The sequence below is a fragment of the Aythya ferina genome (assembly GCF_964211825.1).
Source record: "Aythya ferina genome assembly, chromosome: 11".
Lineage (NCBI taxonomy): Eukaryota > Metazoa > Chordata > Aves > Anseriformes > Anatidae > Aythya > Aythya ferina.
Genome location: NC_140307.1, coordinates 9107776 through 9129378, shown reverse-complemented (window position 1 = coordinate 9129378; position 21603 = coordinate 9107776). Strand labels below are relative to the sequence as shown.

The window sequence follows — 21603 nt, the reverse complement described above, 5'->3', positions numbered from 1 at the left end:
GTGTCCTGCTGTTTTTGCAAGGTGATTTATAGCTCTGAATGTAGCAAATGCTGAAAATTTGCTAAAATAATGTTGACAGGTTTGGTGTGTGAGCAGGTGGATTCTACGTCAACTTTGCCTTCTCATTATTAGAACATATGTTTAAATGTGTATTTGCGGCCAGTGAATAAAATCTTTCTCTGCTTATAAGGGCCTTTGCAACCCAACACTTTGAAAGTGCATTATAAACAAAATTAGTCTTTAAGTTGAATCTACTTTACTGAAACATTAAAATCAAAGGTAGATTTCAAGAGTCTTCTTAAATTCATTTGTGTTGCAGGTGAGAGTAGATTAATTTTTCATATGTTTTGTTCTGGAAAAGTCATTTGCAAGTCCAGGCCAACTCTCTCCTTATCCTCTTCTTTTGTCATGCCAAATGAAAAGTTTGAGGATGTTTTTTTATCTGACATTTAAGAGATTTCTTTTCCCTTCATGTTCTCATTAAACATTTCTAGCCCAGAGTCCTGTCTCAAAACATCTCATTCCAGATGTTGTTTTGAAATAAGGGTAACCATGGCATCTGTGAAAAACTAAAAAACTTTTGTGCACTCTTAACATAAGACACAGTAGTTAGATTGTCTGAAATGAAGTAAAGTGTTATACAAGGCTAGTTCAAGTAAGGTCTTTGACTCAGTTAACTAACCATATGACAATGAGTTGATTGTTGTTTTAAAAAGGCCAACAAAATAAAAAATAAAACAAAAATTCTTACAACAGTACAATAGTGAATTTAAATATTTGGCTTTTCTGGCCTTCTGACTGTGAAATGGCTGGGATTTCCAAGTGGAAGTTTAAGAGAATACAGCCTTTGGGGATTTTCTTCAAGAACCATTTTTTTCTGTATAATTTCTAACAAGTTTCAGCATATCTCTGGTACAAACTGACGTGAATGTGACTCCACTGATTCTGACATGCCCTAGCCAATGTCTTGGTCCTTCCAAAACATTTATAGTAGATGTGATTCATTTTCCCAGCAGCATATTCCCTTTGCAATTAATAAAATGGTAGAAGCCAGAATGCCTTTAGATGATGCAAGAATCAGGGCATAGGATTCGGGTTCTGCCCTCCATAGACAATCAGAATATTAGATGTTACAGACAGACCTTTCCGCCCTTCGTTGGTATGTTTTTTTCTGGGAGCCTGTGCCTTGGACCACATTTTGCAGCATGCACTATCTTAATAAAACAGCCTCTTTTCCAACTTGCTCTGGGGATAGCATGGCCCTGATGTCACAAAACAGGAAGGCTGGAAAGACAGAGCAAATAGAAAAAGGGAGGAGAAAACATAAATGTCTAAATAAATAGTCTCCCTTACTTGCTTTGTTTTTCCATCCTTCCCATAGGCTCATGTTCAAGACATTACAGTCTGTTGCCATAACGCTTGTCCTGGTACCAAGCAGCCAACTAACTGGCTTTTGCACAAAGGCGAGTTAATAAAAATAATTCTTGTGACGACCAAGAGAGAAAATGACCTTTTGCTTTTTTCCTTCTTCAAGCAGACAGTCAGGGACCTAGGGGAGCAAGGACAGAGAAGTTTCTAGAACCTAGAGGAATCACACAGTCCGATTAGTTTGGATCCAACGTTTGTGTAAAGAGCCATCCCTTCCAGTTTACAGTTTATTCTAAATGTTTTTTCACCCCTACCACCATCCTCTGTGGCTCATACCTCAGTGCTTCCCAGACTGTCCACAGTGCAGGGAGGAGAGCCCATTGACTGTAATGTAATGCTTCTGGGAGCGTCTCTCATACCCAGCATAGACTGCTGTTCTCTGAAGAACAAGTCAATATTGTCTACTCCTGTCCATCCTTCCTACAACTGACAAAGCCTCAGAGTTTGTAATGACATGAGCAGGCAAGGCTGTCTTCAAAAGTGTTTGCTTTGTCAGTGCATCAGGTATCAGATAATTTTTTTCTTTTTTTTTTTTCCTTTTCAGGCCAACTGAAACTGCTGAGTTTGTGAGAAGCAAACTATAAAGCAGATCTGCTTATTTATATATTGACAAGCTGGTTTTCCAGCTCTGTCAGTGCCAGAGTAAATATGCCTCACTTTAGAAACTAAGTGGTCCAGGAGCTGGCTGAATGGATGATGCCCAGGTAATGCCGGGTGCTGTAGGCACAGTGAGCAAGAGTCAATATGAGTGAATCTTGGAACAAAGAAACCAAATGAATTAAAAGACTGTTCTCATCATTGTTAGCAGTACATTTAGAGAAGGGGGAGAAATCATTGCTATTTAGAATATATAATGAAAGTAGAGGAGATGCATTGAAAAGGATATGAGGTTAATGGATCACACTGAGATATTCTTTGTCAGGTACCATTTTAGAGTGTGTGAGTTATGTGCTATAAGATTTTGATCCAGCTGTTCTTTGCCTGAGTGTGCATGGTGATGTGTTATTTGCTTTTATTATTTTTGTACAATTGGTCAGACAGAAAGAAATTGTTGGAAAGTCTGTGAACTAATGGCCCTTAAGTGTGGCATCTCTACTTGCCTTTCTGCAGAGCAACATGTAGGTGAATAAGTCTGCTGTTGCAGTGCACAAAATGCACTGGGGAGGCAGAGAAGGGAAAAAAGGAAGAATGTGGTATTTGATAGGAAATGTGGAGTCGTTAACAAATGCACTTTGCTGCAAGTCTGATTCCTTCACTGCTCCTGGCTATTGTTTTTTCCTCCTCTTGCTTCACTTGCTTTGAAGTATTTTATAGTCAAGTACACATTCTCTGTTTCCTCTTTTCCTGTCTTCATAATTTTTTTCTTTTCCCTTCTCCATTTCCCTTTTCCCAGATTGTCTCCTGTCTTCTCTGTTCTCTGCATGTCATAACAGATTTTCTGTGATAAAAAAAAAAAAAAAAAAAAAAAAAGTGACTGGAAGGTAGGACTTCAGCAGGAAAATGACATATCTATGTCATTTTTATCAGTGTAGGCTAAAGTCATGGAATGGCATAACCGCTAAGATCTGCTACACAGGGCCCTATGCAAAATATAATGGCCATGTTTTGCCAGGATCTGAATGTCCAAATGTCTCAGGTAACTGCATAGTTTACATGGATGTAGCACCCACTGAGGTTTTTGCCTTGAATGTAATGAACCACTGAATAGATGTTGATAGGCTCCTACTTAATTCTTGTTTCAAACTTCTCCCCTTCCACCAAAGAGGTTATATATAACCTCACTACAGAGGAGGTGTCAATGACAACAGTTAAAGTTGTCTGTCCTTTACATGGGGACTGTGCCACCATGCCATATACTTTTGGAAGGAAGTTGCTTAGAAGATGCAATTATGAACTGAACCCCTGTCATCTAATACTGCCACACATCACCACAATGAAAATGGTAGCCAGTGTCACAACTTTTAGCAGCATAAATGTGGGCTATGAATGCCCTGGTTGAAAACAAAAATGTGTGTGTTAGTACAAGTCAGTCCTAGCACTGTGCTGTGGGATCAGCTGGCGGAGGAGCAGTGACATCACTTTGCAGTCCTATCTCAGCCAGTGTGGTACAGTTTCTGTAACAGTGAATCTCATGCAATTGACAGGGTATGGATTCAGAGATACTTAAGTCTTTGAGCAGTAGAGAAGAATTAGTATCAGGAAGACTGATGCTCCAGGTTCCCCCTTAGCTCTGCAGAAGAGAGTCACAGGGAGTGTTAAATCATGCTGCACTTTTAAACATTCTTCTCTTCTTCCAGTGTAACAGAAAAAATTAAGTTATTCAGTTCTGTGGGAGTTATTAGCACCTTCAGAGTCATGCTTAAGGCTGCAGGCACTGGAAAGCGAACGAATAATGCAATAATCTCAGCAACACCACAGGAAGAATGGAATCAATTTTCTTGAACAAAGACTAGGACCCTTTAGCTCTGAGTCACGCATCATGAATTTCTGAATTGTCACATGGACTGAAGAGAGTGTGGTACATTAGAAGTTGAAAAATAGTTGTTGAGTCCTTTCTTAAACAGAGAGGTTTTAAGCTTAAGTTAACACACGTGCTATAGAAAGGTTGTTATGCCAGGCTTATGCCGTATGGGGAAAAAAAGATCACTGCTTTCATAATATAGGGCAAAGCCTCAGCAGCAGTGGTACAGGGTAAGGTTCGTGTAGGAGTTATCAAATTTAGCATGCTGAGATAAGACTTTTTAGAGCTGCTGATCTGTGACTCTGAAAGGTAGGAATATTAGCAAGTGGCACCTGAAGAAGTTTATATTGCTGTCAGAGCTCTGGAGAAAGAATTTACTGTGCCTTTTGTCTATAGTGGCAGTAAGCAACCCAAATACTGCCAGAAAGGCCTGGGTTACTGATTGATTTATGTCACCCTCCATCCAGGCTCCTGACCCATCCTGTTCAGTGACACTAACATTCCAACCTAAGAGAGGATTTATACCCTCAGCAGTTGTATTTTATCTGTGCAACAGCATTAGTTATGAGACTTACTCTGTTCCCCAGATCCCTATTTGAGCTGCTTGCCAGCTATAAAAGCAAATGATCTACACTTACAGTCTGCAGTAAGATATTGAGTAGTTTCACAAGCATATGGATCATGACAGTTATTGGAGCCTGGCATATTTTGGAGGTATGCAAGCAATCAGACTGCAGCAGTTGACACACACCTAAGAAAGTGTTTCAGGCTGTGATAAAGAGAAAAGGGGAGAATCCACAGAGGCCAGCTCCTTCTTTACTCACACATAGAAATCAGCAGAGTGCATGCAAACTGCTTCCAAATGGGAGGAGGTGGTATGGTTTTGCAGGTGACTGTGTGTATTTTGGGACTTTGGTCAGTTCCACCTATTTATGTTTTCTGTCAGAATGCAATAGGAAGTTGGCTTGTTTTTGTCCTCATTCTGTGGTTTTGCCAAGGGGCTAAGATACCTCCTCACCTGAATTCTGTCCTGCTGCAGTCTTTGTAACATTGGGCTGTGTGCTGTGATCATCAGCAAGAAACTCAAGGAGTAAGGGGAGATTCAGATTTTAAGTGCCACTCTGTCTTTAGATGTAGAGGTCTGGTTTTAGTCGATTTTTACAGAAGGTAAGTACAATAGAATATGTAAGAGAAATATTATAGGTGAAAGAAACTTTTTTTTTTTCACATAAGCCACTATTTCCACAGGTAAAAAGCATAAATACTGGGTATTCGAATATTAGAAGCTGGGAGGACACAGACTGTATTAAAAATCATATCATAGCTGTGGTGACATCCCCCTTCCCCTTCACACCAACAGGTAGATATAAAGTGAACAAATAGGATATGTCACAGAGTAGGAACTTTCTAAAGACATCTGAACTACATTGCCTAGACTGAAAAATGGTTTGGGGGTTAAAATAGTTTCTTCCTGATTGAAGGAAAATGGAACACTTACATCTCTAAAAAGATGTAAATGTTTTCTTTAAAAAGTGACCTCTTTGGTTTAGATCCACCACTAGCTCCTTCCTGAATCAGATAGAATCTGCCTGCTGAATCTCCTGCATCTTTAACAGTGTTAATATAATTTATGCTCACATTCATTTTCCTGTAGAAACAGTTTTGTATTTTGAGCTGAGTACATATTGCAAGTAGGAAGCATCAGCTGTGCTAGTATGAATACGCTGAGGAGTGACCAATCAGTCACTGATTTCAGTAGAACATTAATCAGCAGAGTGTAACAGCACAGCTGGGAATCTAATACATTTTCATGCAGTTTATACAGAGCAGGAACACTGCAAGCTCATAAGCTCTGAAAGAGACAGATGGAATCCTGTGTTCCTGAGAAATATGAATTAACCCATTTAGGAATGACTGCAATAGGAAGCATTACAATATAACACACGGTTGCCTACCTTGATGAGTAACTTTCTTCTCATGTTGTTGCAGTTCTCATTTGCTGCAGCCTTGGACTGGACTATGCTGGTGATCACACGTGGAGGATCAGGTGGGCTGTCTTCTGTCTCTGTTGTGAATGGCAGTTGTGTTCTAGGGCAGCAGTCAAAATCCTCTTGACCCCAGCTAGCAGAAATCTCAAAGGGATCAGGGCATTTCTCATCGGGACTTGACCCATCATCACTGTTTTTGGCGTTGCACAATATAAGTGATCTTGAAATGGAGCGAAACTTTCTTGACTTCCTGTTCCCAGCATTGCTCTTTCGATCCATCTTCAGAGAGCTGGTGGTACTGCTCTTTTTCCTATCATTCTCCCACTTATGTGGCATGATACCTTCAATAACTTTCTCCGCTTCTCTGGTGCTAAATATCCTCCAGGAAAGGAAATATAAAAAGTAAGTTGTAATATACCCCTACTCAATAACCTACACTACTGAAAAGCCCTAATGAATAAATTGAATCAACAGAGCCTTTCAGTCTGCTAACAGCCACGTGATATCTCATGACTTGCTAATTCTGTTTCTGTGCAGTGCTCTACTAAATTCTCCTTCACCTTTTCATTCTCTTCCCATGCTCCCCAAGCACAATGGAGTGCTTTTAATAAATGTTTTTGATGCTTCCATTGTGCTACTGCTTTTTGGCTTCTGCTGAATTTGCATGTTGAAATCCTAAATTGAAAAGGAAGATACTTTAAAAGCATTATTCTATCCTGCTAACATTACTTGAAAAGAGGAAGCTCCTTCTGAAGTTTGATTCATGAAACCACTATAATTCAAAGAAGATTAATCAAATTGTTGAGGTTAAGTTCTCTGCCTGGCACATCTGATTTGTAAGTGGTTTAGCAAAAGCAGATCTTAGCCGTGAGAGAGTAAGAAATGTCAGGCTGCTATAAAGCTCCTACCTTCGCAGACCAGAACTCACTTAAGACTTTGCATTTAACAGTAACAGAGATCCAGTGAAGCACTTTAGATATGAATATCTGATTAAGGATTGAACTCTATAAAGGATTACAGCTCCAATACATCAATCAAAAAGTGTCCCATTACAGAAAGGGTTTGCTTCGGTGTATGATACAGCACACCAAATTAAGAGAAAATGGAAGAAATGCTATACAATCAAAATGTGACAAGCTGGAGCTTTTGTAAAATGGAAAGAAAAAAAAAAGTAATGAGCATGTTAAGATAGCAAAGGAGAGCTTTGTTAAAGCAGTTTTCTTTTTCTCTCAGAAATTTTGTAGAACTATTTTGTTAGGAATGTATTGGTGCTAGAAAAAAAAAAATCAACGTGAGCAAGTCTTAATGAATTGCTTTGACTTGCTTAATTTTCATTATCATATTTATTACAAAAGACATTCTCAAGCATACCACTGAGAGAAAACGGTTGTACAATGTGCTATAAACTGTCTGGCTTGGGTTCAGTGCGGAATTAGGTGGACACATATGCACTTTTTGCCGAAAATGGTGATATGGAAATAGGAGAAGGCAGATTTTCTAAAGGCTCCTTACAGCCCTGACAAGAAACGTAGGCCTTCAAATTCTAGCCAAACCAGACCAATATCTATAATAAATACAATACAGCCATATCCTAAGGATTACTTTTTTTTTCTCATACAAATAACAAGGAAAAAAAAAAAAAAAAAAGATAAGCACTATGTGATTGAGCTCTATGGCATTCCTGGAGAAGTATATACAATTCAATGTGAATCTGAATTTCGATTTATAAAAGAAAAACCTTGGATACAGCTTTTCCAGGAGGAGAAAAGAGGTCCCTTTTTCTCCCAGGGAGTGCAGTCTTTTCTGGTGTTTTTGATAGGTAATGCTCCTGTAACCCTCAATTATAACTTATTTCTGTCATACCAGTCATAACATTGATCTGCTGTCTGATGTCTCTCTTCCAAAATAAAATCCCCAGCACTTCAGAAACTCCTCAGGATTCCCAGCAAGAAATGATACCATGGCAAAGTTGAAATTTTAAAGTTTCTGGAGAATATGTCAAGTTGAACAAAACCATTATTTTCTGGCTCTCTCCTGTGTGTCTTTGGTAGGCTCCCTATTGATGTGGAAAAGTCTGACCTGACTTTACAGGAATATTGGTACCAAAATTACCGGGCTCCCAGCCTTCCCCACACTGTCGTGAGGAAATCTTTCAGGGTAAAACTAAGTTAGCGTATTTTCTTTAGTGCATTGAATGTTCTTTTTTCTTTTTTTTTCAGAATTCCCTCTCTTCTTATGAAGGCTTGCAACCACAAGTGTCAGTGGAAGACAACCCAACAGCACAGCCACGCTCCCTTCCTGTGATGTACAGCTCATGCTGAATACAGGACATCTGAGCTTGTATGTAAGGATACTGAGGGGATGGAGAAGGGGTTGACATGGAATTCAGCTTTCACAGATGGACTTTGTGGTTGACTTGTGATCTTATTTCTCTGGGGTTAATCTCCCCTTCTACACTGTTGAGAGAAGCTACTTCTCAGAATTTATTTTGAAGTACAGAGATGAAAAGTGCAAAGAATTACATTAGAACAATGATTTTGAGAACTGCAATAAGTAACTGTTGGTGTAATTCAGCATCATGTTAGCAATTTTTGTATGCTTTTTCACTGATTACATTAGTTAAAAGATGACTGATACTACTAATATATAAAGACTTTCAAGGTTTGGTGATTACTATTTCTTTTAAAGAACCCTTTTTAGTGTTTTGGTTAGCACTAAGCTTTAGTATACCATAATAGGTATGAACTTAGTTTCAACGATGGGGTTGGAAAATCTCTGTTAGTCACAAGTGTAAGAGTTTTATCTTGTAAAGCTTGATATTGCTTTTCCTGTATGTCTGAAGGTATTTCAGAGGAAGGAAAAAATGTGATCTGGCCCATTAGACCAGAATGTGGACTTGAAAAAGCAATAGGATAGTAAGGATGAGGGGAACTTCATGCTTTGCTGCTGATGTATTAAGGTAACTTCTGCAAGTTTCTACCTCATCACCTGGGTAGAGAGCAACAGAACTAACTTGCTTGAAGGTCTGTGGATTGTGCTCACTTGAAAGTCTAGAGAAGGGATTGTTGCTCCTTTTGTGATTCTGGCAATCACTATTAGATATTAGCAATAACAGTGTCGGAAATGAGCCCAAGTTGCACATTCATATCTAAACAATCTTGCCTGTGGGGGAAAATTAGGAGAAATAGAAATCCTTGAATGAAATACTATGTTGTGCAAATACTAACTGCACTCTTACTTCTGTGAAGAGAAAGAATTAACAACAAAAAAAAAAATCACAGCCATTAAGCACATGGGTAAGCAGAGGACTTAATAGCTTAATGGTCAAAATACAGCTCTCTGGAGACTGGCAAGATAGAATAAAAGATGGGAAGAGACATGGGAGGCCTTTCTCACTGCCTGAAGCTGCTGAGCTGAAGAACATCAGTATTGAGCACTGCCATCAATAGTAAATGGTTCAAAAGGTTCTTCTGACTAGTGCTAAGCATCTGAGATGCATGGAAAACAGAAGCACCTGTTGAAACAGGGAAGGAAACATTGCTTTCGGTGTACTCTTCCATCCCACCCCTCTGCAATTCTCCTGAGAAATTTTACATTATACAGAGAGAATTTCTCTTTACCTCTGCTACATCAGTTACTTCCTCCTCCTCCTCCTTTGAGCTTTATTAACTCAAAGACCAAATTTAATCCTGAATGACATACCTAGTATCTCAACACAGTGGCTGCAGTGAAAATAAGCCCATTAGACCTGAAGATTTTCAGTTAAATGCTTGCTCTGCCTCTAGGGATTAGATTACAGCCCAGGTCTTTAACTAAGGCGACATCCTTTCCAGAGCTGCTGAATCAGGGTTGCATGAGCGACAGAAATATAGGAGCAACCAAAAATATATTCTATATGTTTTCCAATAAAAATATCCAGAAACATTATGTTACACAGAAAACAGTATCACAAGTGCTGGAAAAGCTTCATGATTAATTACCGTATTACAGCAAACTGATTTCAAGGTATCGTGGGCATGGACAATTACTTCAAAGTCAATTCTCCAGCCCATTCATCTTTACCTCCAGTGCACTCACTGCTTGTCATTTTCTCTTGCCATTCTTATACCTTCAGCATGCCTGATGGAAGTTGTCTGTGGTTTGTAATGCAAACCAAATGTTCCTTCTGTTTCTTTTTTTTTTCCCCAAGCTTTATTTTTCCAGCTTTAAATCTAAAAAGTCCTAACTCAGTCTGCCTTCTGCAAACAAAGTACATGATTTGAGCTGCGCTCATTTGGTTCAAATTTTTGGTTGATATTAAACCAAGCATTTACAAGATGTAAATAATTTGGTGTAGCTCCCAGATTGAATGGGAATGCACTACTGTTAACCAGACAATAGGAAAGCTAAAGCTTCTTTACTAGCAAGAGCAAGATGAGTTTTACATTACCAAGTGCTAATAGCGTGATATCTTGCATGCCTTTTTAATCTAGATCTTGTGATCTTCATCAAATTCATTACTGAGCAGTACTATTAGAACTGAACTGTTGCAGATGTGAAGGATTTCCAGGCAGTAGGAAGAGCAAGAGATTTGGAAATTCTCTAATAAAAGAGCAAGAAACTCTCTGAGAGTTGAATTTACAGTTTAAAAAAAAAAAAAATCCCTAATTGTAAAATAAAAATTCAAAAGGACGAACTTACAACAGCGAGGCAGACAAACCTGACTCCTGCAGAAGGCTGTTCCTCTTCATAGGCCTGGCAAAAAAGACAGAGTGAATAATTGAAAACACACTCTTGTGGCGTCACGTGACTTGGTTTCAGTAATTCTGCTCAGTACATTGGAACGGAGCTATTGTTTCCTAATTGAAGAAAATGTCAGCAAGGATAGATAAACAAAAGCAATGGGATGCTGTATTGGGGGAAACTTTCCAGCAAACTTCCAGCTACCCAAAGGCGCTACTCCATTTAAGGGGTTTGTGTAATTTGTTTTTACGTGTTGCTCTCTGGTCCTAGGATTGATGGGGTTCAAACATGTTGAACCTACAGGGAAGCACGGGGGAATCTGTATTAATCGAGGGCAGGATTTGCTGCTGGGGGCTGAGATGGCAAGCATGTTTCACACTTTTTTTTCAGATATTTTAAACATGAAACTGCTAATAATTTCATAGGCAGCTTCTGCTCTAGGAGCAAAATAAATAAATAAATTAATAATAATAATAATAATAATAATAATAATAGGAGCTACTTTTGAATGCCAGTTCCTTGTGGTTTTCATCAGAAAGTGGCATGGTCCCTTTAACCTGCTCTTTTTTAAATACTTTCCCCTTCATGGGCTAGACTGCACCTTTGTGATCCAGCCTTATCAAGGACTCAGAAAATTGTTGCTCCTTCCATGGAGTGTGTGTGAAATGAGAACTATGCCACAGATTGCTCATTTTCTCAATTGCACCTTTAGTATGCTGTGAAATAAATGGTTCATAGTCCCGTCTATTATTATGGCAGCTCCTCTCACCAAAATGCTGCTTGAGTTGCATCCACTGTCAGTGGTGGGAGCAGGCAGCCACCTTTTTGCCATGTCCATAGGTGTGCTCAGCTGTTTTTCATTCATCGGTCTGCTCTTCTCTGCCTGTCGATCCCTAGCTCTACTCACACATTGATGGTTATCAATCTTGCTTCAGAAATCTACTTTCTCTCGGAGATGTGACTGCTTTCAGGGGAAAGTAGGAACAAGTTGCATAGAGAGTTTGTATATTAAAAAAATAAAAATCTCTGAGACAGCTAATGCTAATTTATTGAAATAGTGAGACCTCTTTGGAATGTTCTCACAAACCACGGATCCTCTACTTTTCTGGAAAGCATAAACAGAAAACAGAATTTTACATGCAGCCCTGTCTGGTCATGGAAATGGCCAACAAGAGTGTTTAAACACCTGCTGTCCTTTGTATTATGTGGCTTGAAGATCCTGGTTTTATCGGTCTCTCACTATACTCTCAAAAGAGAGAGAGTTTAAAAGGGGTTGTAAAAATTTTGCTGACATGGTCTCATGTTTAGTGGTCTCCTGTGACTTCTAGATAAAATGTGGACTGTGAAGACAAGTATCTGCTCCAGGAGAATGACATACTGGGACGAAAAGCGAAGCTGAAATTTCTGCTTTGTACAGCACCTACAGTAGCCCTGAAACACTCTGCTCCTGCTAATATCATAGTGGTTAACTTGTATTTTAAGTATTTACAAAAAGAAGAAAATTTGGCATTTTTTTCCCAGCTAATGGGTTTTCAGGTATTAGTTACCCCTAAGAAAATATGTTGTAAAGGACACAGTTTTAACTCGAATCACTAAATGACAATAAACATTACCACAGTATTTTAAGTACTAATCTTTAGAAAAATTATGATTTGACGCTGAGTAGTGAACAGTGGATATCAAGTAGCTTTCCTAGAAAGGTCAGAAATAGGGATATGACTTTCTGTTTTAGAAAACAGTTCCTCACTGTGTTTGAATAGAGAGGATATTGGACTTCTATATAAAATGGAATTTTATAAGTTCTAGTACTGTGAAAATGAAACATCATTGAGGAAGCAGAGCCACGTACTGTTTACCATTTAACTGTCTTACACTGTAACACACACATGTTTTTGTTTAGCAATAGAGAACTCATTCACGCAAAATCTCAACAGTCCCTGTATTTTGATCCAAACTGATTGAGCTGGAAGCTCAAAAGGATTGGGAAGCTGTTTTTTTCTTTTTTCTTTTTTAATTCCCATTGTCATATGCTATTGCATTTCCTGACTATGGGCTGAATTCTGTAGTTCCTAAGCCACTGGGAGTTTTGTTCATTCAGAATCTGGACTTCTGCCAGGGCCAGCAGCAGAAACATAAATATCACAAGGAGGGGCTGTTTTTTCTTGATGTTTCACTGTAACCTTTTGCAATTTTTTCCATCTTCTCTGTACAGTAATTGTTCATTGCCCAGTGGTGAACAGAAAAGCACATTTTAAGAAGCCATAAGGAAAAGGAGAGAGGGAGAGAGAAACTCTGCTGCGCCTGCCGTGTCGCACTGATGGTATGCTTTGATATTGGATCCTGTGGTCAATCTTCATTACATAGCTCAAAGTTATCGTACTAGGAAAAGGCCAATGAACACTGATCAGAGGCTGGGATTTTGTTTGAAAAGATTGAAGTGATGTGAACTCTCTCTACAGAAAGGAGCTGAATCATTAAAGGTTTATGAAATAATAGTATAAGGAAAATCAGCTGGGTTTCTTTACTCTCTTCTCATGTGAGGGACAGGAAAGGAAGAATGCAATAAAATTAAGAGTTCAAATAAACAAAAGGAAATACTTGAAATCTAAAGCATAATTAATATGAAGAACGAGAAGGTAGCAGAAATTATTAGGTCTTTGAAGTTAGCTGTTTTGCCTTTGATTTCAGTGGGACAGAGATTTCACCTCAAGAGGTGAGTAGATAAAAAATAATACCTTCAGTTAAAGGGAATAGCATGTAGAAGGGGCAGCGACTGTTGCTTCAGAATAAAAGTCAAACAGTACCATTCATAGGTAGAGTGATACTTCTGCCCTGGGGTAGTGTCCTAGTTACCACAAAGTGGAGACACTTTTCTGAGAAGGCCGTTGAATTTATTTTTTTATGAGAGTTCTTCTCTTTTGCCTAAAATCAAGATGCATCTGGAACCACAGCAGATACAGGAGCTGATCCTTCCTTCCCTTCAAATTATTTTCCAAATCCAAAGATTTGGATTGTAGAGGATAAATTTACAGACTATTCAGTACCAAATATTTTGCCCGTTGCTACTGGTGATAACCTTTCTCCAAAAAGCAACGTACAAATTTAAACAGAACATTTGCACTGGGCAAAGCAAGTCTAAGTAATGATGGAACTTAGCCTCTGTCCTGATCCCCATCCAAGTCCAAGCAGTTCTTGTGTTAATAGGAGAGAAAGCCAATAGTTTGAGGTGTTCTAGTTTTTGTCCTGTCCTTACATTGCTCAGAAAACGGATGAATTAGTTTTGCCTTGAGCACAGTCACAGTTTTCACACATTTCCACGTTCCAGACAACAGTTACGTTGCACAAGACAGTCTTTTCCCTCATTGCTGCTAAGCCAGGACTGGATTAGTCATCTCTGCCTTGGATTTTGCAGCTTTCACACTGCCCTTCCATCCGTCAAAACAAGAGCAACATGAGAACTGGCACATTGCATCACCCTGTTAGCACAGTTAATCCAGTATCTTTCTCCAGCAATGGCTAATAGCAATTGCTTCAATAGAATTACCTTGCAAAAAAAGTACTCAAGAGGTAACTTGCTTTCAGGAAGAGTTTCTTCTGAGTGCCTTGTTGATAAGAGTAGGCTGGCACTCTGAGGTTTTGTATGAATTCCAAAACTGTTGGAGCTTTTTACATTATGGTTGGATAGTATTGTTTTAACAGAAGCTACATGAGGCCATAATGGATAAGTATTGCAGTATGTCAAATTAGGTAAATCTCTTTCTAATTCTTTTCGTCACTTAGTACCTGCTTTTGCCAGGAAGCATAAAGAATTTTTCTTCTACAGATGAAATGAATCTTGTGTAGTGTAACTATAACCTATGCATTTCTGGCTCCCATTAAGTTTTGATTACCAAGAGGCAATGAGTTTCATGTGCTACATAAAAATGTACTTCCTTGTAATTGTTTCAAATTTGTTGCCTCTATAATTGGTTCAGTTCTTGTACTAGGAAAAATACCCTGCTCTTCAAGTCTTTGTAGAATTCTTTTCTCATTTATCTCTGTACTGATGTCATCCTCTATTCTCTGCATACTTTTATCTTTCCTTCCTCTGCCCCTCTTTTCTCTAAGCTTCATGCTGCTCTCATATATTTGGATCTCCTCCTTTTTCTTCAGATCCTTTTTTAAAAATCAACTTCCTTGTGTGAGCTTTATTACCCGACTCTTTCATAATGATATCCAGTTCTGCAGCCTCCTAGACTCTTTTCCAATGGAGTGCCACCCTGTGAGTTAATTAAAGTTCCTAGACCTGGTATTCCCAAATACTTTATGTTGCATGACGTGCACTTTCACAGTGTATGATCACTAACCTTATTCAGGTGTTTTTGGTTGTTGTAATGCCTTAGAGAGAACCTGTAAAATAGTGCTTATGTAGGTCCATGGACAAAAATTTAATACTAAGCATACACTCATCAAAAGGTAATTTTTCCTTCATTTCCCAAACTCTGTTGTTCTATGCATACAATGCTTTGTTTACAGAAAAGTAACGTGATATAAATACTGCATTAAAAGCATGTCTAATTGAACAAAAACAGCAGTGTCAGTGGGTAGTGCATTGACTTTAGCCATGATATGATGTATCAAGCATAGCAAGAATGGTACTTTTTAAACATCATGGGTCTTTAAACATGAGGTTTTGAGTTGTGTTTATTATTTCAATATTTTTGTATTGAGTTTATAGACTGCATAAATGATTATGTTGGGCTTAGAGAGATACTACAGGATGTTTGTGTCTGAACTATGAAATTACTAAATAGCTGGTACTGAAAAAAAGCACCATCAATTTCTTTAAAGTCATTGACCAATACAGAGTTTATAAGTTACTGCAGCACAAGAGTAGTAAAAACAGTATGTGAGCTCCCCTGTATGGTGTCATTCTAATTTAAAACAAATATTTTAAAAGTTATGACTTTACCTCCTCATTCCACATTTCCAGTCACATAATGTTCCTTTTTCATCTGACTTTGCATTCCTTTTGATTTATATTCCCCTAAACTGTAGTCTGAAATAAGGGGCCCTTTAGGTTGAATGAAAGGGGAATTATCAATTGCCAAAACTATGATTTATCAAGCAAAAAAAGTAAAGGGCAGAAGAAAAATGAACTTATTCCACATATAAAAATCACAAGAAAATTTTCTCTGTATTTTTCATTAGTTCAGTATAAAAGGTGTATTTAGACCTGTCTGATGCTGCATTTTTATTGTCTCTGCATTTTGCATATTTGTTGCTACTACCTTTTCCTTTCTGCCTTGAACAGAGAGATAGGAATGAATGGAAGTAGTGAAAGATGAATATATTCAATCCATTTGAGTACTAGTGGCAGAATTTGCTCCATATTTTACTTTCTGGCACAGGCACCACTTTCTGTAGCCTCAGTGTCACTGAAGTCTGGGGCTTTTTATCACTTAGCACCTCACAGGTAGTATGCATGGTCCTGTCTTGGTTGCTGGGTTTACTAGTTTTTTTTGTTTTTAATTTAGCATTGTCAGTGGCTGATGAGAAATTATGCAATCTCTTTCCTGTAGATATCTATGCCTGAATAAGATGACTTTACTGCATTTATAAGTACAGTAATCATTTCAGTTGCAAGGCTTTAGCTGAAGCTACTTCTGAGTATTTGTCATTCCTGGTGCCTCAAAGAGGCACAGCTACTTAATACAGCCGCTTCTCTGCACTAACAATATCTTGGCGCACATTTCTTCTGTTTTACTGTGTCTCTAAGGCTGTCACAATCAGAATGAGTCTGAATGGATGTGTTTTATTTGTGGTATAGAAGATAACAGTATAAAGCTCCAATGGCAGCTGTCTCACTCTTGACTGCGCGCATTGCTCACTAGCATCATTGTTGACAGCAAGATGAGACTAAATTACCTTACACGTTTCTTGTGGGTGAAATAATATAGTCTGTCAGAAAAAATAGCTCCCTGGTAAGACACAAAACATAATGCTCTTGGTGCTTCATGAGATCCAATGATACCTTGCCTGAGTGTGTGATTGATACTGGAGCCAAATGTAGCGTTCTAAACAGTCTACAATCTAGTGTCTTTGGGAGACAGCTCTTCTCACATATTTTGAGATCAGTCTACACCTTCAGAGCAGTATCTAATGTTAAATAGCTTGGAGTTAGTGACCAAGAGGCCTCAGATGAGGATTCTTGACCTGAGATTTTTGGTTTTCTTTCCTACAGATTTTGGGTTCAGAAGAAGTTGTTCATATTAATTAGTCTAATTGACCTGACAAAGAAAATTTTAACCTGTCATTCCTGTCTTGACGGCAACAATATGCTCCAGGTAAAGCATATCTTTTAAAATAAGCATCAAATCTGAATGTGAAGACATTATCCCTCCAATCTTGAAAACTTGTTCTATCCATATATAAATTGTTAGCTACTATTTCTTTTAAACATCTCTGTATTCAGATACTCATTTGCATTTATTTACCTATTTGTCCAAAAGAGCTTGAATAGTATTGTTATTGCACATTAAAAGCCATGATCACTTCCCTAGCATTTTTTCATGAAGGTGGTGGTTGGGAGGTGTCATGAAACGTTATTGCGTGTCCTAATATTTTATTGTGGTTTTGTTTTTGTTTTTTAATTTTGTGATGACATCAGTTTTAACACCAAAAAATAACTGTTGGTTCCACACAGTCTGTAGTCCAGGGCTCCCAGAGAGTGGGTAATTGAGCATCCATGGCATTAAGGAGTGGAAGGGATACCTTATTCCATAAGAAGTAGTTATAACTCAGATCACAGCTACTATATTTATTTTGCAGCTGAAGTAGGGGACAAGAGCAGCTGTGAGATCAGATTATGCAACAGTTTGTCTACCTCCTGACTGCATGTCTGTCTTGTGAATAGGAAAGGCTCTCTGGAAGGCTGTCTGGGTATGTGCAAAAACCTGGTATGTCTATGAATGTGTAAAACAGCGTGGTCAGGCTTACAGATTGCCATGTGGTAAAGCAGGCTTAGGACTCAGGGCAGCCACTGAATGACTCTGACACTGGAGCAGAAACGAGCTCTGGAAGGTCCAATTTTCAGTCTTTTCCCTCACATGGGCCCATTTTTGAGTAGCTATCAAGAAAATATCTAGTGTTATCTCCATAAGAAATAATACTAAATCCTTTGTCTCAGCTCGAGTTTCCCAAAAGAAAGCAGTCTTTTCTGGAATTTGAGTGTCCAACATCATGTTCTAAGACAGCCATACAACCAATATTGTAACCCAAGACTTCCAGTCTGGTTTTCTTTCCTTTTTCTTCAACATAATTCTGATTATAAATATTGTCTTTTAGTTTGTGACATGAATCTTAAAAGACTTAATTCAAACATTCAAGAGGTAAGAATACCCAGAATTCTGGGGGTAGCATACAAGAACAGGAGTTTAAAAGTTGGTGGTGGTTTGGTTTTTGTTTTTGTTTTTCCTGTTTCTGGCCAAAACAAAGGATCTCTATGTATAATATGTTAAGTTTTTGTCAATATCAGTATAGGCTGACCATTAATCTTGGGCAATGACTTCACGTACCTATACTTGAACCTTATCTACCATATCTAATACACACCACTCACTCCAAAAACCAGTAACAATATGCCCCAGCCCATTTTTCAACAGAGCACTGTACTGTGAGTCTGGATATCTCCTTCCAGCTCTGATAGTGACCTGATGCTTTAACATCAGACAAGTTTACTTCCCCACTTTTCTGAATCCCTGTCCTCATCAGTGCAAATGAGTTGTAGTTGTTCCTTTCTTTCTCAGATGGGCAGGGATTTCTCTGATAAAAAGTACTAAAAGAGAATTCAGTGAAATTCTTTTAATTAGACAAAGCAATTAACTACCCTTAGAAAACAGTAAGTATTTGCTGGTGGCAAGTAATGATATCCTATACCAACTCTCATCTCATTATGCAGAATAGTTTTCATACAAAGTTTATTCTGTATGGTAATTCCAGAAATATCAAAGCAGAAAAAATATGCAAGTTATTTTGCAGTGTACAGTATGTGTCATACTGTAATACAGGCAAGACAAATGTTATAACAGTACTAGAAAAATAAAAGGGGCAGGTCACATCCTCGGTGCTCTCTGATAGCAAAACCGTGTTGAAGAGGCCATGGTCCTTAGGGTCTGTCCCCCAGCATAGATTGAAGCAATTTGACAGCCACAGAGCATTATGTCATCTGTTCCCAGCCACAGGATGGTATGGTGGGGGAAGAGGGGAGTGTTTTGGCCCCCACTTGCACCCTGACAGCAATCCCCCTGCAGAGAGCCTCTGCACTGACTGTGTCTCCCAGGGGGCTGCTGGCCAGGAGGTGTGCCCTTGGCTCACAGCTTACCAGCTGCACAACAAATGAGGTTACGCTGGCAGTATGGACAATATATCATCAATGTGTGTGTTGTACTAGCCTGCATGTTTTTTCTGTAGGCTCATACTGTATGAATCAGTTACTAATGAGGCTCGTAACAGAGGGAACTATTAAGTGAGCATTGCATTAATAATGTTGTCACAGTTCCAAGACTACAGATGTTATTTATAGTATATGACTAAACAAATATGCATCCCCTTTGAGTCTGAGACTCTGGACCAATTTACTGATTTCCTGTATAGGCTAGTTCATACGGAGATTCAAGTAAATAGTGCATTTGGATGTCTTGCCTGGAAGTATGTTCTGAAACATAATAATCATATTAATATTTAATTGTAAAATGGATTGGAAATGCGCATGTGTTTTCAGAGGATTAGATAGTACTCCTATCCAATTCTCATGGAGACATGCATCTTTCTGCATTTCTTCTTTAAAGAAAAATAAAACATTTAAAGAGTGAAGCTTGCAGCTACGCAACATTTGAAGTGAGCAAAAGGTTAGAAACAATTCTGGAAAAAAATGTACTTAGCAAAAGCTAAAAAATATCCCATAGCCTTTCCTTTATATCCTGTTTTGAAATTAATTCCCTTCTCTTTTTTAGGAAGATGAATTACTCTTGAGAGAGAACTTGTAAATTTAAATGCATTTGAGCAATGAATCATTTGATTATGTTTTTGTTTCTTTTCTGCCTCCCGATATTGCAGGTTTTAAGAGGCCTTCAAAACTGAAGAAAGCTACAGGCTCACAAAATTCTCTGGTACAGTCTGCTGACTTTCATATGTGTCAGGAGAAATAGGAGAAATATACAGCAAAGCAAAAGTGACCAAAGTTAAGGTACTTTCATGTACAACATCTCTGTTTTAAATCATAAGACTGATAATTCAACAACACTAACTTACTTCAAATTTCTCATACAACTTAAAAACAAAACAGAGAATAGAAAGGCAAAATATATATAGTTTGTGAAATACCTCTGATTTTATGTCTTACCTGTTTACTCTTCTCATTTAAATTGTCAAATAAAAACAATTGAAAATGATACATACTGACATATAAAAGCAGTTGACTGTATGATGCCCAAATAATTTGATATAAAAATATTACTTACCATTGCCAAGGTTCTTCTTATTTAAGTTCACTATTATCATTCCTTCTTGGACATGATGTATACAGCAGAGTCAGTTCCCAGTGTGTTAAATACTTGAGAAAATAATAAGTGCAGTGCAACTCCACAATGTTTGGGTATTTGACTGTAACTCCTAAGCATTCAAAGTGACTACTCAATATAACAATTTTTCCTCAGCAGAAAATGCCTTGCTATTTGCCAGCAAATCTTTAATGCTTTAGATTGGGTATTTCCAACTACCGCCCTACTTGCTAGGCAGATGTGTATAAAAGAGATGTTATTTCACTGAATCAACCACTGAGATCGTAACCCTTTTCCTGTACCACAAACAGAAATGTAAAACCTCAAACTTTCCTTTTGGACTTTTACTGACTTGTGTCTGTTGTAAGAAAGCAAAACACAACTAGTCCAAGGACTAATATATGGAAAATGTGTTAAAATGCTTTAGATCATCTCATTGCTTCTAATCCCTGCAATTCATTGGTTAACTGGCTCATTCTGTGTTTATGTAGTTGCATGGTACAAATACAACACCTAAACTCCTTGCCCAAAGTTGAAATGATTCATTTATTACTCTTAACCTAAAAAAAAAAAAAAAAAGAAAAAGAGGAAGAAGAAAGAAAACACACACAGTGCTCATTTAACCCAAGCGAGTGAAAACGCTTTTCATAAGCTCTGCAAGGGCTTGGGGAGGTTGTTCTTTGGTGAATAAAGTCTGTGTAGTGGAGCAAGAAGTTTTGTCTGTGGATGGCAGAATTTAAACTAAAGCAAACAGATAAACCAGGACCCTTCTGCTGCATGAAAAGAAGATAATAGTAAAGGAGGTGCAAACGTTATTCATATCTGGTCACTTTTGAGAGGGATTCATCCTTTTGGGGAAGGGAAAGGAGGCAGGAGGGAAAGAGGTATGTTTGTGAGGGTTTTCTATGTCCCTGCCAGCACTCTGCATTCTGAAATTACATCACTGGTCAGAGTTCGTTTATGTCTTTTTGTGAGGTAATTACTCACCTTAAACATATAATATATAAGGCTTTCCATCTTCTGTGTGCTTATAAATATTAATTAATTAAATGTTACAGCCACTGTGGAGAAAGCAAATGAGACGTAATGACTGAGGGCCATACTAAATAAGTGGAAACCACGACCAAGTAAAGTCATTTCTGCTGCTTCTTTGCCTATACTGAGGCGAAGAAAAGGGCTATGTGGTAAGTCACAATTCCATAGAATGTACCACACTGTCTTCTGAAACTGGCTGTGGAACCAGTCACTTACTGGGAGAAACAGGAATACAATGAGTAACCCTTGTTCTCCTGCCTGTTTTCCAGCCATAATACAAATACCTCTAAGCACAACTCTGATGGGACAGTGGTATTCTGCCTTCATTCATCATCTTCTCCAGATGGGCATTAGGCTTAATCAAATTCTAGCACTAACAGCTTGTTTCAGGACCACAGCTGGAATCAGCATGTCTAGACTAGCACTGATT

General features: G+C 38.3%; 1 protein-coding gene and 1 long non-coding RNA gene across 4 annotated transcripts in view; one reads left to right on the top strand and one right to left on the bottom strand.

The window, feature by feature from the left end:
• Positions 1 to 10622, bottom strand: part of IL16 (interleukin 16) — a 35570-nt gene extending 24948 nt beyond the window's left edge. Inside the window, exons 1-2 of one of the 2 annotated variants that reach the window (XM_084531918.1) lie at positions 10558 to 10622; positions 5845 to 6256 (exon numbers count right to left, since the gene is read on the bottom strand). In XM_084531918.1, coding sequence (XP_084388044.1) covers positions 5845 to 6256; positions 10558 to 10607 — 462 coding nt within the window. In that variant the 5' untranslated portion in view covers positions 10608 to 10622. The remainder of the gene's footprint in view (positions 1 to 5844; positions 6257 to 10557) is intronic. The other variant, XM_084531919.1, reaches the window with a different exon arrangement.
• LOC311442566 lies at positions 1987 to 21314 on the top strand. 2 transcript variants are annotated; one of them, XR_014696742.1, is made up of 8 exons: positions 1987 to 2132; positions 5879 to 5936; positions 8097 to 8217; positions 12812 to 12919; positions 16823 to 16925; positions 17410 to 17520; positions 19696 to 19825; positions 21197 to 21314. It is a non-coding gene; the product is annotated as an uncharacterized lncRNA (long non-coding RNA). The 2 variants fall into 2 exon arrangements; XR_014696741.1 differs by lacking the exon at positions 17410 to 17520.
• Positions 21315 to 21603: the final 289 nt, after the last annotated feature.